Genomic DNA, 14,679 nt, shown 5'->3' on the forward strand with positions numbered 1-14,679 from the left:
ACTGAGGCGGAGAAATAAAAGATAGCCATTTGGTCTGGAGGGGCAGCTCTTACGGGTCATGTCATTCTCTGTGGGGTGAGGCGCAGCTTTGGGCCTGTAGGGTGCCTCAACTTCTCCCTCTGCCTAACCCTGCTTCTTCCCCTCCCTTCCACAGCTCTTGATCTAATAAACACCCAAGCACTCCCTAATCAACACCCTCATCTCTGTTTTCGAGTCTGCTTCCTGAAGAGCCAAACTGTGATGTATATTAGTATTTTTTTGAGACAAGATCAAAATAAAACTGGCCTTACTCAATGTCAAATGACCTCCTGGATGTCAATCTGACATCCACAAAATTCAAGGGACATACTCCTAACAGTTTGTTCATAATCGTGAGAAAGTAAGACTGGTGATGGGAAGGAAGAATGAAAGATCTGGGTGGACTTTTATAATGTGGGATCTGAATTCTACATGTAAATCTGACTCCTTTTCAGCCAAGCTTCTCCCTCTTAAACCATTAACTGCTCTTGCACCATAATTAGATTGCAATGAAATTTCCAATGGCTAGAAGTTTTTATAGGTAGTCCTTTTAATCCACTGTGATTACTGCTACTACAGCAATTAATAAATTGTGAGAATTTAAAAGAAAAATAATAAGACGCTTTTCAATGGTAGTAACAATATAATGTAGTGATGAGGGGAAAAATCACACTACATAGTAGTTCACAAATCAGTTAACACATATATGAATTAGAGGACCAAAGGTCTTCCTTGAAATGGTTGAAAAGAGATAATCCAACAAGCAACATTTTTCAATCAGGTCTACACACCTCAGACTTCGGGAACGGGGGCGCATGGGCGTGTTCCTGCATCTGTTCTCCGTGGCAATGCTTTCAGTGGTACAAAAATGTTTCGATAAGAAGTGTAATTCATCTGGCGTTGGTTGGTATGGTAACTGATGCAATTTCTCCTGGGAGGAACAGGATGACTAAAACAAACCAAAGTGAAGTTACATGAATACCTCAAAAAAATTCTTGAAGTGAAAATGAGATCAAATCACTAAAACTTGATATACCACCATTTTCTATTGTTTCCTTTTCATGTTATAATTACAACAACTGATAGTGCCAACATGATAGTGTCTTGATACTTTCTTTGGGAGGTCAAAATGGCTTCCACAGTTCACCTCATTTGTCTGTAAAACAACTTCCCCAAAGACAGTTTCTGCTCTGGAGAAAGCTCGGGGTCTAAAAATGGATAGGACCCAGTCAAAGCCAAAGCAAGAAAGTGATAATTGTAGGAATAATTTGGGTGCATTAAATGACAGATTAGTTCTCAACTGAGTGCTTACAATCGAATACAGTGACTTTTAGGCAAGGAACACAAAATGAATTGTATGATGTATAACCATAAATAAGGTAATGAGACCTCTCTTACAAAGCATGCTATCCTTTGATGCAATTGTCATCGATATGTGTCCTGGGTGAAAAGGATAACAGAAGATATTTTTCTCTAAATGCCATTGTTTTAAAAATTGGAATTTTTTTTTCTTTAGCTAAGACTATCATTATTTTTTAACACCTTCAGTGGTGATGAATTTTCAATCCCTTAAGTATAGATTTGTGTTTTGAAAATTTTCACTCATTACTTGAAGCAAAGTTTTTCTACTAAGGTTTTCTACTAAGGTAGAAAAGGTGAACGGTTAAATAACACTGCTTTTAATCAATCTGAGAAATATAACTATAATGCAGAGACTTGTTTTTGTTTTTATTGGGCAGTGAACTCTGTAAGCAACTCTAACAAAAGATATGGAGAAAATTTTTGAGTAATGGAAACATGGTTAGAATAAGCATATTTTGAAAGATACCACACATTTGAAAATTCAGTTATAGTAGTCTATTTTTCATTTAACAAAAGTCATTAGATTGAGAGCACACTTCATAAACACTGAAGCACCGCAATGCAGTAATGCTAGAAATTAATGACTAGAACTCAAAAATATCCTTATACCTTGAAATTACAAAACATGTTACTAAGTACATACAGTGACAGATTTTTATAATATAATGAGATTATTTTATAAACCATAAAAATGAGAACACTACTAGAAAGACTTATGAGCTAAATCAAAACTTTATTCAGAAAGTACAGGCACAGCCTTAAATACTTTCACTACGAAAAAAAAGAAATAAAACATATACTCTAAGTCATTTCAAGAAATCAGGAAAAGAATAATAAAATCAATGCAAGCAGGAAAAAAGCAGCAGTGATAAAAGCAAAAACAAGGCAATCAGCAAACAGAAAAACAGAATTAAGAATCTGTACATACTTCTCAAAGGTAAATCAATGTCCATAATTCTGTATCTAAGATTTCAAAACCCCCAAACCTAGATTATTCAAAAGTTTACAGTAATCCCTTTTGGTGGCAAAGCATCAACTGAAGTGATGGGAAGCTATTTACAATATGTATTTAATCTACTCAGGGTGAATATTGATTCAGGTTGCTGTAGAAATATTAATATATTTGATTGTGAACTGCTGGCCCAGTTGCTTCTGGGCTGCTATGCACAGTATAGGGATCATGTTACCTTTCTAAAATGTGAAAATTAATTGCAAAACTTAGCAGGCTCAAGAGTTTCACGTAAAGTATTATGGACCTTTACTTGCATGAGAATGACACCAAGAGACTTCAAGAGAGTGGTTCCCTCGGTGTAGGGAGTGAGGTGAAAGGAAGGGATTGGGTAGAAGAGGCTTTACTGGTATATTTAACATTTTATTTATTAAACAAAATAAAAAATTTATATAAAAAATGGTTGCAGCAAATATAACAAAATGTTAACATGAGTGAACTCTAAGAGGAAAATGTTGTGGTTATGCCATATATATATATATAATGTAACTGAAGTCCATAAGGAATCTGCCCTGTGTTTACTGATGGGAAATATGTAACACTGAATGATGCAGTGGTGTAAGTATAATAACCTTCACAGTATTAAAGAAGCATGGAGTCAAGGAGCTTCTCTGGGGAGAGAGCCTCTTTCAGCTCAGTTGGAGCAAGCAGGGTGTCAATGGGACCAGGGTGACATTAGTGTGAGTCTAGCACTGGGAACAACTGGAGGCCAGCCAAATGTCCTGGGCATTCAAAAGGTACCAAATGGGACCCAACACATGAGTTGATTTTGAACAACAGAGAAATGCAAGGTTTGGTTTCAGCAGAGATCAGGGACTCAAAGGAGAATTTGCAAAACTAGTAAAGGGAGCTTCCGGCACAACAGAGAGTTCAGGTGCTGTCCCAAAGACCTCATGCTCTTAAATTGAAAACATACCTCCATTGTTCAAAACATCCTTGGAATGCCACTTTTACAAGAGTTTCAAGAATTAGTTTGGGAGTTTCCCAAAAAACTGAGTCTCATTCCTTATATTTCTAGCATGTTCTCTTACGTGTGGTGTCAATGAGTCTCATCACCCAACTAGTTTGCATATGATCTTTGATTATATCATAAATCAAATGTACATTCAAAGAGTGAAGATTTACACAAAAACTGTGCTGTCAGTTCTCAAGGCAATTAGACTTGTTCCCCAAAATGTTCTGAGTAATAATATCATTCAAATAAGCATTTTAATCTCTCAAGATGACCATTTTGCAAAGGACAGTATTAATATGCATGCATAAATGTCTATTTGCTATTCATTTAAAATAATATCATTTTATAGTCATATCTCATATTGTATTTATTTTCATTCCTTCCCTTAGCAGATAATCATTTATCTGGTAAGAAATATAAGGGGGGATGTCTTACCACTGCTGCAATTCCATACTACTTATCTCAAAATTAAAAATTATCATCTGAATATTACCTCGGAAAAGTTACACAAATTGATTTTAACTGCAAAATTTGAAGTTAAAAGAAGTTGCAAGACTAAATATTGTCTGGAAGAACTCATTAATTTCATATCACCTAATATTTCCAATTCCTGAATATAGCATTTTTAACACTTGACAATTTTGCAGTTTCTATAATATCCAAGGAGACAGAGCTGATGTTTACATTTCGGCATAAGAAGTTCTGAAATTCAGCTCACAATTATCTGTAAAATTGAAGCTACATTTTTAAAGTATTTTAAATTTCATTTATATGTATTTCATATTTTTATTTTAAAAATAATTAAAATGCATTTTTGATTGGCTAAACGACTAACAGTTAACCCAGAAAATAAGAATCTAACTAAGAGTGATTCAGATTAGATTTAAAACAGAAGAAAATACAACTACTCAGCAGTTTTGCACAATTTTTACCCTAACATTTAAAAGACAAGAACACAAAGAAACTGAGAGAAATGAAAAGTAGCTTTTCAAAATTTTCGCTCATCGTTTTTAACAACTAATAGGGAGAAAAGACAGCTGCACTTTTGTGCAATAGCACTTAAACTCCAACTCCTGTCTTTTGGCAAAAAGAGTAATTTTGAAGGCCAAAATTTCATTTTGAAGGCTAAAATTTCATTTTGAAGGACCGAACAGGAAAATGGTATCAACAATGACATGATACCACCTTCTTCAATAAAATAAACACTTCAGAGAAAAGCTGTCTTACCTCTGGTCAGAAGCTGTTGTTGGAAGCACAGAGTATGTGTGTGTGTGACTAATACTGTCTCAGGAGGCCTCTTCTTTGGGCACATATAGAAGTCAGGGACAGCAATGGCGCCATTATGACAGATGAGTAGGTCAGGTTTATTCATTACAAGGTTTGTTTTAACAAATACCATGAAAATTCCTTAGAAAGAACCAAGAGCCCAGGTCTAGCCCATTTCCTATATTCCTATACTGACAAAACAAGAGGGTTGTGAAACAGTCCTTCAGTTCATTCTCTGTGTTTCATAATTTTGATTCATAAAATGAAGACTACATCAGCAACTACATTAGAGGTTATGTTGCTAGGATTAAATGAGCCAATGCATTGTAAATAGATAAGTGCCGAGCACATGATATTTATTAAAAAACTGTTTGTAAAAATTATTTGTACCAAACGGGGTTTACTTTCAAAATGATGTATGATTTACTAGTTAGAGATAGAAAGACAAAAGAGTCTGCCCTTTCCCCTATTTTTCTTGCAAAAGAGAAATTTCTGTATCCAAACTACCATAAAACTTGACTAAAGGGCAAAGCAAGGTGATATAGTTGAAACAAAAACAATTTTGAAGTTAAGAGGAATGATATAAATTTCGGGCATGGGAAAGATTAAATGAGAATATGTATGGGAAAGCCACCGAACAAAGAGTCAAATATTCTGTTTATTGGTGGCTGGGTGCTAACTGGATATGCCCAAGGGTCTGGGAAAGGTTAACACATTAGAATTTCGAAAATGACTCTTTTCTTTTCTTTTTGTTCAATCAATTTTAACATTCATTTTCACACTGTGGTTGTTCATGTTTTCAACATCTAAAATATGGGCCAATGACCAACGAGGGTTACTGACACAATAACCAAGGGTGACATTACTGTTATTCACTGAAAATGTTATTCACTGAAGCCATTCAGGAGCTTTAAGCATTGTTTTCTAATGTGAGAATGATGTGCCACTGAAAGTACTCAAGGTTGTCAGGATGTTTCGCGAAAATGATCTAAATGGACAATAAGCTCATATTCCACAACAGAATGGAATAATGGATACCAGAATAAATTACCTCTCCTCAATAAAATACTGTAAGGAGATGGTAAAAATAATCCATCCAGATTTTAACAAGTCAGTTGTAAAGGTGCTCCAAAACCCCAATTATTTTGTATCTCAAGTTCTGGAAACACAGGATATAAAGCACTGATGATACCAGTTAGTACTTATAAATTTAATTATAGCTTCTTTTCAACTCAGTTGTTATTAAGTGGCTGATGCTATATATGCTTGGCACAGTGTTTGCGTATGTGAAGAAAAAATAGATGGATAGCCCTATTCAATAAACCACAGATTTTTACGAAATGGAACTAAATGAGAGGGGGCTCTAAAATCCTCGGGTCCATATTCCTGGCTGGCACAAGGGTATTCAGACCACTCCATTAGGTATTTATTGAACACATACAACATGCTGGGACTTTTCTAAAAGACCACTAGCTTCTCAGGCTCTGCAGAGACAGATATCCCAAAAATCACAAATTTAAACCAAAGAAGCATATATCTAATCTATTGAATCATTTCCAGTCATTGCTCTGGCACTTGCTGAAATTTTATAGTTTGAGGCAAGAGAATATGCTTCTTCCTCTATCTTATTTTCATGGTTTCATCATGTCTCATTACTTATCTGAACTTATACTAATTTCTTTTAATCTCTCCTGAAAAGAAAGTTCTTACCTACAAGGCACAGAGAACTTTAAGGCTTGTCATTTTTTTCCTTGGAAGAAGAAAAACAAACAACCCAAAAAACAAAAACAAAACAACAATAACAACAACAAAAAAAAACCCTGCATAGAATCCATACAGGAAAAAAAGACCCAGGCCATCAAAGTTTAATGGCATTTCAATACTATTATTATCACTGGTGTGGAACCAAAGAACTAAGACCAGATTGTGTTTCCCCCTTAACTGCACCAAATGGTATTAAAATAAAAGCTCCTGATCTCCTTCAAACTTGTGATTCTGAGACTTACTTAATTTGTGCACCACAGTTTAAAAGCTTGTGGCAAAAAGGTTGTCCTTTTTGTGTTTGTCAGCTCATCATTTGATATGTAACCTATTTACAGTGGCAGAGATGCAGCATTCATCTTCTTCCTACCAGGAAACACCCAGAGAAAACACTGTCTGCATAAGAGCCCTATAGTTCTGGGGGGAGGAAAAAAGTCAGGCACTTACAGAAACCGTTGAGCTGGGTGTGTTTGTTCCATAGCCAGAGGAGGGGAGAGAAGCCAAGGACCAGCGGCGTCCATCAGTCCTATTGAGAAGGTGAGAGATTAGCTTAGGCCAACCCTGGAGTACTGTTACAGGGGAACCCCAGGGAAAACGAGTATTTTTAGTCAAACAAATGACACAAACACAGTCAGTGAGGACGTGGAAATGTTCAGGAAGGGCCAGGGTAAACAAACATTATACAGCAGGTTGACTTTTATTTAAACTGAATCAATACACCCAAACAAGGAGAAAGTGAATGGGTTGATCCATATTATTGATCTCTCGCTAATACACTTTGACAAAATGAATACCAGGGATAATTACAATGGTCAGACTCAGCAGATTCAAACGGATAAAAACAGAAAGGGAGGAAGAAAACCATTCTTATTTGGAAACATAACCGGGGCCATGATCTTTGGAAGGGCCTTGATGCCACAAGAGCCTGTGGTGACTTTCATTGCATCCTAAGGACTTCCTGCTTATTATTTTCAAGGGAACAGTCCTACTCATCATGCCTGGGGAAGAAGGGATCACTGAGCTCGTGGCTGGCTTAAGCCTTAAGTGGCAAATAACTTTAGTGCTAAGAAAGTGACCGGCCTTATGCTCAGAATCTCTTAAGAGTTATTACATTCTGACATGACCTGGCTTTAAAAAGTGTTGCAGCAAAAGCCTCTTGCAGAGTTTATGAGTATGCAGTCCAGCTCTGGCTGACAGCGGGGGCGTAATGAAAATTTTGCAATAGGCATAGAACTGAATGCAGAGAGTAGAGTTGTCTGACCCATCATAGAGGCAAAGCGGTCAGGAGTCTCAAAGAGAGTAGTTTTTATCTCCAAATAGTGATAGGATGGGTAGCTTTCTGGGTTGCACTCTGGCTATGAATTAGGGTCATTACAAGGGTCTCAGGTGAGTTAATGAATAGAGACAATACTGTTGTTAAAGCAAGGGGACACCAGAAGGCAAATTTTCTGAAATCCCTGGTATTCTAGAGCCTTTCCTTTATTAGTAATTCCAAGTAAGACTGTGCCTTCAGAATCAAGTAACAGTGTGAAAATAAATACATGCACTTTTGCAGAGGAAAAATTGGAAAAACACACTTTATAAAGAACTCTATTGCATCCATAGATGGAGTATCACGTATAGACTTTTTGTAGTTTGTGATTATATTGACTTAGCAAGTGAGAGATAAGAGTGTACCAAATTTACCACAAACACAATAAGTTGAAGTCAGGGGATTCAACAGCATTACATTTGAATTTGAGAAATGTCACAATTGGATGTTCATGTAAAAAAAAACAAAAACTGACATTTAGCCTAAATTACATTCAAGGGAAAATATAATCATAGGCTACCATGGATGTTGCTTGCAAAAAATGCAAATGGTCCACAAAGACAAAATGGAGAAATTCAAGTGGACAAATCACAGGAGTACTACAATGTTAAGATTTTAGTAAAATTTACCTGTCATTTCTGTGACCATGATCGGAGTACAATTGAATCAAGTATGTTTTGTTTTTTTAAAAAAAGAAGCAAAATAAGATATTTATAAATATACCAAAGAGAAAAGTGGGGAGAATGAAGTCATAAGTTCTTTAAATATATTTTTAAACAATTGAAAATATTCAAGGTTTAAGAAGAAAATAATTATAATAATATGCACTTAAAGATATTCAGCTATCAATTAAATGGATATAGGTTGGTTCTATTTTATTAGGCTGTTTACTAAAGACTTAAAAACCCATGCTGGTACTTTATATGTTAAACACCTTTAATTGTTAAAAGTAAGAAAAGGATATGATTTTAAAAGGATTATTCAGTCCATTTAATAGCAATTAGCAGAAACTAGTCTCTGGAAAGAGTGAGGGACACAATTTCCCCCACTATGATTTTGTTTTGTGATTCATTAACTCTACTTCCCCTCAGGTATCAATGAACATATTTCAGATGAATGAACAATTCCAAGAGGAGACATGTTCTTATTAGTTCTGAAGCATAAATTACATTTGCTTAGTCTGGAAAACACACAACTAGAAAGATATTTAAACAAGAATGTGCTCAGTACCTTGTGCAGCCATGGACCAGAAATCATTCAAGTCTCATAAAGTCCCCTAAGTTGTCTGTGTCTATTTACTGAAATGGAGCACAAAGGACCACTGCATTTTCATTACCATGACAACTGCACATCAGAAGTTACTATATATATGTTACATACAGTACTTAAGAGAAGGCCCTTTTTTCAAAACAGCTATCACACCAGTGTAATTTGGATCCTACTAACAATGTTGTCTTTTCTTTGCAGTAGCTACCAATAGAATGTTATCTGAAGACAAGACGATATTCTTGCCAACGCAACAAGACTTTTTTGAAAAAAATGTTTTCTTTGTGGGTGGAAATCTCAGTGTTACATTAAATGAAAAAGAAGGGAAAAACATCTGATGGGAACACAGGATACAAAGAGATTGGGGGGGAAAAAAACCCAACATTTCAACACCACTCACAATAATTTAGATTAACATGATGTACAACAAAGAAAGAATGAAAAGTTCCCATATCAACCTGGCTATTATAATTGTATGAAGAGAAGCAGATTTCTTTATTTGTTTGTTATAGTGACCCAGTGTGGAACATTTTATATTCTAGTTGAAGTTGGACTAGGCCAATATAATGGAACCAACTAAAATTCACTCCAGACAGAATTGGGCAAGAGTGCCAAAATAGGTCGCTCTGCCCACCAGTGCTCTCCAGGTGTCTTGCGACCTGAACTCAGCAGGCAAGTCTGTCCTAGTAATTTACCTGTGGAAATATATTCTGAGATTTAACCTGGTCAATGACAACTAGGCAACCAGGAGACACTCGTGACATTTATTCAGGGCACTATATGTTCAATGAAAGTGAAAGCTATTTATAATGTGTAAACCTCCACAACTTCTGGGAAAGACAGGGCAATGTTATTACCTCCATTTTATCACCAAGGGAAAAAAGTCAACTCCATAATCAGATGGATTGTAAATCAGTATTACAGTTAGCAAAGGAAAAATGTTTCCTTGCTTCAAACAAAATCAACCATATTACGATGCTCATTTGCATTCTTTTATTTTTAACTCACTATTAAAAAATTAACTAGATAATTTTACTTTCAAGTGTGTATTAGATAATATGGAAATCAAGTGTGTATCATCATGTTTTCCAGTCTGAAAGTAAACTATTACATTACAGGGGAAGTCTTCTGGGATAAGATCAGAAACCATATTAACACATGGTATAAAATCAGGAAAGGTTAATAATCTGATCTGTATCCCTTCACTCAAGAATAATTCTAAAAACAAGGCAGATTCTCTCCTCTGTTGGACCAAATATACAAAATAATAAAATATTGGAGTCTGAAAATGGTATTACTTGTCAAGAGCTCCAAAATGTATACCAAATGGAGAATCTTGAGTGGAATTTCCATGTTTCCTAAATGAAAATCAACTTTAAAATGTAAGAGAAAGACCCCAGATGAATAAAAATATGCCAGTTTGAATTTTCATAGCAAACACAGGGTTCTATTTACTCAAATAAAAGTTTTAAAAGATGATCACTCATGTCCTAATCTAAATTAATCCTTTTTGAAGAGTGTGGAGGGAGTTCCATCTGGAAATTCATGCAAAATGAACCTGAGGTCTCCTGTGATAATCTTCTGTCACGCTTTATGGTTTATTTGTCAAAAATTAACATGCCTGGGGTTTGTGTACTTTTTTAATAGCGAAGAAACTAGATTCATCTGTCCTCCAGTCACCCACTTAATTATTAGATTCTCTTCATTTTTTATAAATCTGGCAAGATTAAGAGACTATGATTTCTGTCATGTTTAAATGCATGCTGTAATGAGACTGCATTTTTATTACTTCAAATAATTAAATGCATTCCTCTTTTCAAAGGAGATGTGTTTTAAAGACTACGGTAGGTTCTTTTTTTAATCAACTTTTATAAGATTTTTTTCCCCTTTTCACTTAGAAGAGTAGCACCACTATGAATTAACAATCATTGGACAAAGACAGGATTTGTGGAACCAGTCAATTTTCACATTTTCTTTACAAGGCTTGAAACAAGGATCTAAAAGAATAAAAGTTGTGGGGCTGGGGAACATCAGGGCATGGGTCTAAAGAAGTTCCCTGGAGACCATGTCTTAATTACTCTCATGTCCTCCCGTGGTGGAGAAGCTGGTACCTTACACACATGGACATTTAACATATGGTAGGGAATGTGCGACATTTACAAGGGAATCTCAGTGACAGAGAATTCTGAAACTACTGCAAACAGATCCTCTTCTCTGGACTTAGTATATAAAATGCATTATGAGCTCACAAATGGCAGGAGGACACTGCAGGTTTTGCTGGTTAGTGATTTGTGTTAAAACAAATCTATTTTTTTTAATCCTACCTATGTGTCTTTATTAAGTGTGACTTTAATTCACTTCAAGGTATAGTTAGGGCTCTGAGGAAAATTCAGCAAGTATCTAGTATTCAGACCACAAACTCAATTTATCCGAAATATTCAGAGACCTAGCTGAAGAGGCATTTTGTTTCCTGCATATTTTTCCTAGGCAGAAGAGAACTGGGTATGTACTTGAGAAGGTGAAGGTCTGAATCTGACAGGGTGAAGTACACTATTTCCACATGCAGAACACAGAAGAGGCAGCTGTCTAGACCCTTTTAATTTGGCAAAATCATAAAAGAAGACGGGAAACTGAAAAGGTTTAATATGAGATCATATGCCCACTATCCTTGAAGTAACCACACTTCCTCTCGACTCAATGACTCAGATAGGAGACATACATCTTTGATATTTGGTGCCCAATTCTAACTATAGGAAGAGAAAACATAAAACATCCTATCGTTCATGTATGGCTTTATCTCAGGGGGATCACTAAATCGCTGGCTTGATGCTGTCCAGTAAAGGGGTATCTGAAAGTTTGTACTTTGTGATCCCAAGAAAGGTCATTTGTATAAACGAAAAAGAAAAGCATTTCAACAACAATAGCAACAAAATGTTGTATCAGGATACACAGATGAATCAAGTCCTTATAATATAAGCTCAGATGATTCAGAAAAATTGTAAGCATCCTGCATGTACAGGCATGTGAGAAAGATAGAAATGCTCAGTTTCTGCCCTTATTAGATGGGGGTCTTGCCATCTAGTGAAGGACCAAGGGAGACAGAGATAACTCCAACATGAGGCAGCAATTACTGAAATGTTAAAGCAGGAGTGTTGCAAACAAATTCTGCAATGGCCTGATGCTTTGGCCAAGGGAGCTTCAGAGAAGGCCCTAGATGATAAGGAGCAGGCCTCCCAAGGCAGAAAGCAGGGGTGCAGGAGAGAGTTGTGGGGAGTGGGGGGAGAGGGTGGGATTCTCTACGTAACACTTTATTATTCTACTCAAAAGAAGTCCTTACCTCCGTGCAAATGAAAAATGGGCTGAGGCACTGGGGGAGAAGTTTCTTGGGCTATCTTGAGGGCTATTTCCTATGGAGAGAAACAAGGAAAATAATTTACAAAGTGATTTTATTTTTGTATCATTATCCATAGCTAGAATCTTCTTCTCTTTAATAGTAAGTTTCTGTACATTTTGTAAAATGCCCATCTCCCCAACAATGTTTTAGTTTTACCTGGAACAAGAATTTGTGGGGAAGGGGGAACTGAGTTCCAACACTGCTTTCCAAGTGTGCAAGATACACGAATAAACACATTCTCCTATATCACCAACCAGCAGTGCTCTATATATTTAATAATCTAAATATCTCAGTTCCATTGAATAATGAATAGACAAATGTCTTGGTTGTTACACTTCCAGATGTGCTAACATTTCAAACAGCAGGATGGATGGAAAAGCATATGCTTCAATGGAGCAGCGGTGGGAGGTGGGGTGGGGGTGAGAGGGGTTTTCAATTTTACGGAAGTAGCCTTAGTATTTTTTATTTACACTAAACTGTATCCTCAGTAATTTTTATTTACAGTAAACTGTATAAAAGTCTGAGTTCTCGAAAATAAATCCTTATATTCCCAAGTACATATTTTATAGGTGAATGGATATGTTAGAACTAGTGATAAAATACTGGGAAGAACCCAGCAGTTTGGGTTCTCAAATGACCCAGATGCATCTCAGCATGGCCCAAGTGGCCCAGCAGGATTAGCCCTTATCACTGCTTTCTCCAACAGATCCCTCTGCTCCCAAGCGGCTGGGCTGTGACTGGCAGGGAGCCTTTGAAAGCCACAGGCACACAAAGGCGGGTGGAGGGTATTCTCCCCAAGTCTTTCCAACACGGGTGGAGCACGATTGCGCACTGTAAGGAGGACACCTCCTCGGGGGCTTGTTAGAACACTCAGCCTGCCACTGATCATTGAGAGAGCTTGGCAGGCAGCTGGTGTGGGGAAGTTCAGGACACTCCAGACCACCCTGCTGCACTCTGCATGTTTAATTAGCTTGGCAGAATTATCTGAGGACCCGATGGGTCTGTAGCTGGTTTAAATAAGGAGGTAAAGAAAGGCTGCAAACTAATTCTGTATGTTCCAGAAACACGGAAATAATCAGGAAGCTATTTTTAATCCTTAACAGCAAGCCAGTTGCCACATTACTGATTTTGTAATGGAAGTGACAATTCTAATTAGGGGTAAAGAATACAAGATTGCATATTAAAGTCAGTACCTCGCTGTAAAGGTAAACAATTTATTACCTGTGTGTAAAAAGAACAGACTAACATATTAAAGAGGATATGTTTCCTGTTACCTGGAGGACTTCTGGACTGGCTACACCGCTACTGAAATTTTTCAGTTATCTTAAGGTTGCAAATTTTACAGTGATGTCTTCAACAGATGCCATTAACTTTACGACAGACAGCAAAATTAAAGCCATTTAACTGGGAAGTGCTGGAAAGCCCATTTCTTTGTGGATAGAGAACCAAGAAGCATGTTCCCCCTGCTGCAATCAAATGGATCACGCCTTCGCATGTGTTGTTCTTTGGGCCCCTGGAGAAATGGATTCTGCTTTTGCCATCCAGTAATCCAGTACTATTTTTGTCCATTTATCTACCCAGCTAAATTAAGTGCTTTCAACTTCTCTCAACAGCCTTTTTCCCCTTCGCTTATACATCACTGTTCATGTTCCTTAAAAGGTCTTCATAATTTCAAGATGGCTAAAAATTTTGTTTTCTAAAGGGAAACAAATCTAATGCCAGAAATCTTTGTGTGAATTTTGTTTATTTGGAAAAAAAAATGTTCACTTTGCTTACACCCCATACAGAGCAAACTAGCAATAAATTATTAGGAGAAACAACGCAATTGATTGTTTGAAGCCAAGGCATTTTGGGAAAAATCCCTGCTACTCCATTATATAACCTAAATAATAGGGCCAATGAAACTTGTCACCAAATTCTTAGCCCTGTGTTGTTTGTCAAGAAAACACTATGTATCTGGCGATGAGATGAGATCACAGAGAATAACTAGAGAGTGCTTATTAGATATATTTAAGAATCTGAAAGAGGGAAAAACAGGGAATTAGTTTAAATGCCTTTTCACTTTTGGAGATTTTAATGAGTGGTCCCCAGGAAGCCATGTAACATCTCATAATACATGGTGACCCGTCACTTCAAGGATGGATGGACAGAGGTAGAGATACAGAGGTAGGATAACTTAATTCTGCTTAAAAAAGAGAGAGAGAATCAAGGATGCCAGTAACCATTTCTAGGCTTTAGGTTCTGCCTCTGTCTCCTGCTGCTTTCCAGGCCCATTCATTGAAAACGTTCCCCATTTTCTTCTCATGCCCTCCTTCGCTGCTATAAAACCTAACCCA

General features: G+C 36.7%; 1 protein-coding gene across 17 annotated transcripts in view; it reads right to left on the minus strand.

The window, feature by feature from the left end:
• MAST4 (microtubule associated serine/threonine kinase family member 4) overlaps positions 1 to 14,679 on the minus strand; it is a gene marked incomplete at its 5' end in the record, with an annotated part of 545,031 nt that overhangs the window by 64,166 nt on the left and 466,186 nt on the right. For all 17 annotated transcript variants that reach the window (XM_081053918.1, XM_081053916.1, XM_081053917.1 and 14 more), the window contains 3 exons: positions 810 to 967; positions 6,819 to 6,897; positions 12,287 to 12,356. In XM_081053918.1, the coding sequence (XP_080910044.1) occupies positions 810 to 967; positions 6,819 to 6,897; positions 12,287 to 12,356 (307 nt within the window). The remainder of the gene's footprint in view (positions 1 to 809; positions 968 to 6,818; positions 6,898 to 12,286; positions 12,357 to 14,679) is intronic.

Source organism: Rhinolophus hipposideros (assembly GCF_964194185.1).
Source record: "Rhinolophus hipposideros genome assembly, chromosome: 7".
Taxonomy (NCBI): domain Eukaryota; kingdom Metazoa; phylum Chordata; class Mammalia; order Chiroptera; family Rhinolophidae; genus Rhinolophus; species Rhinolophus hipposideros.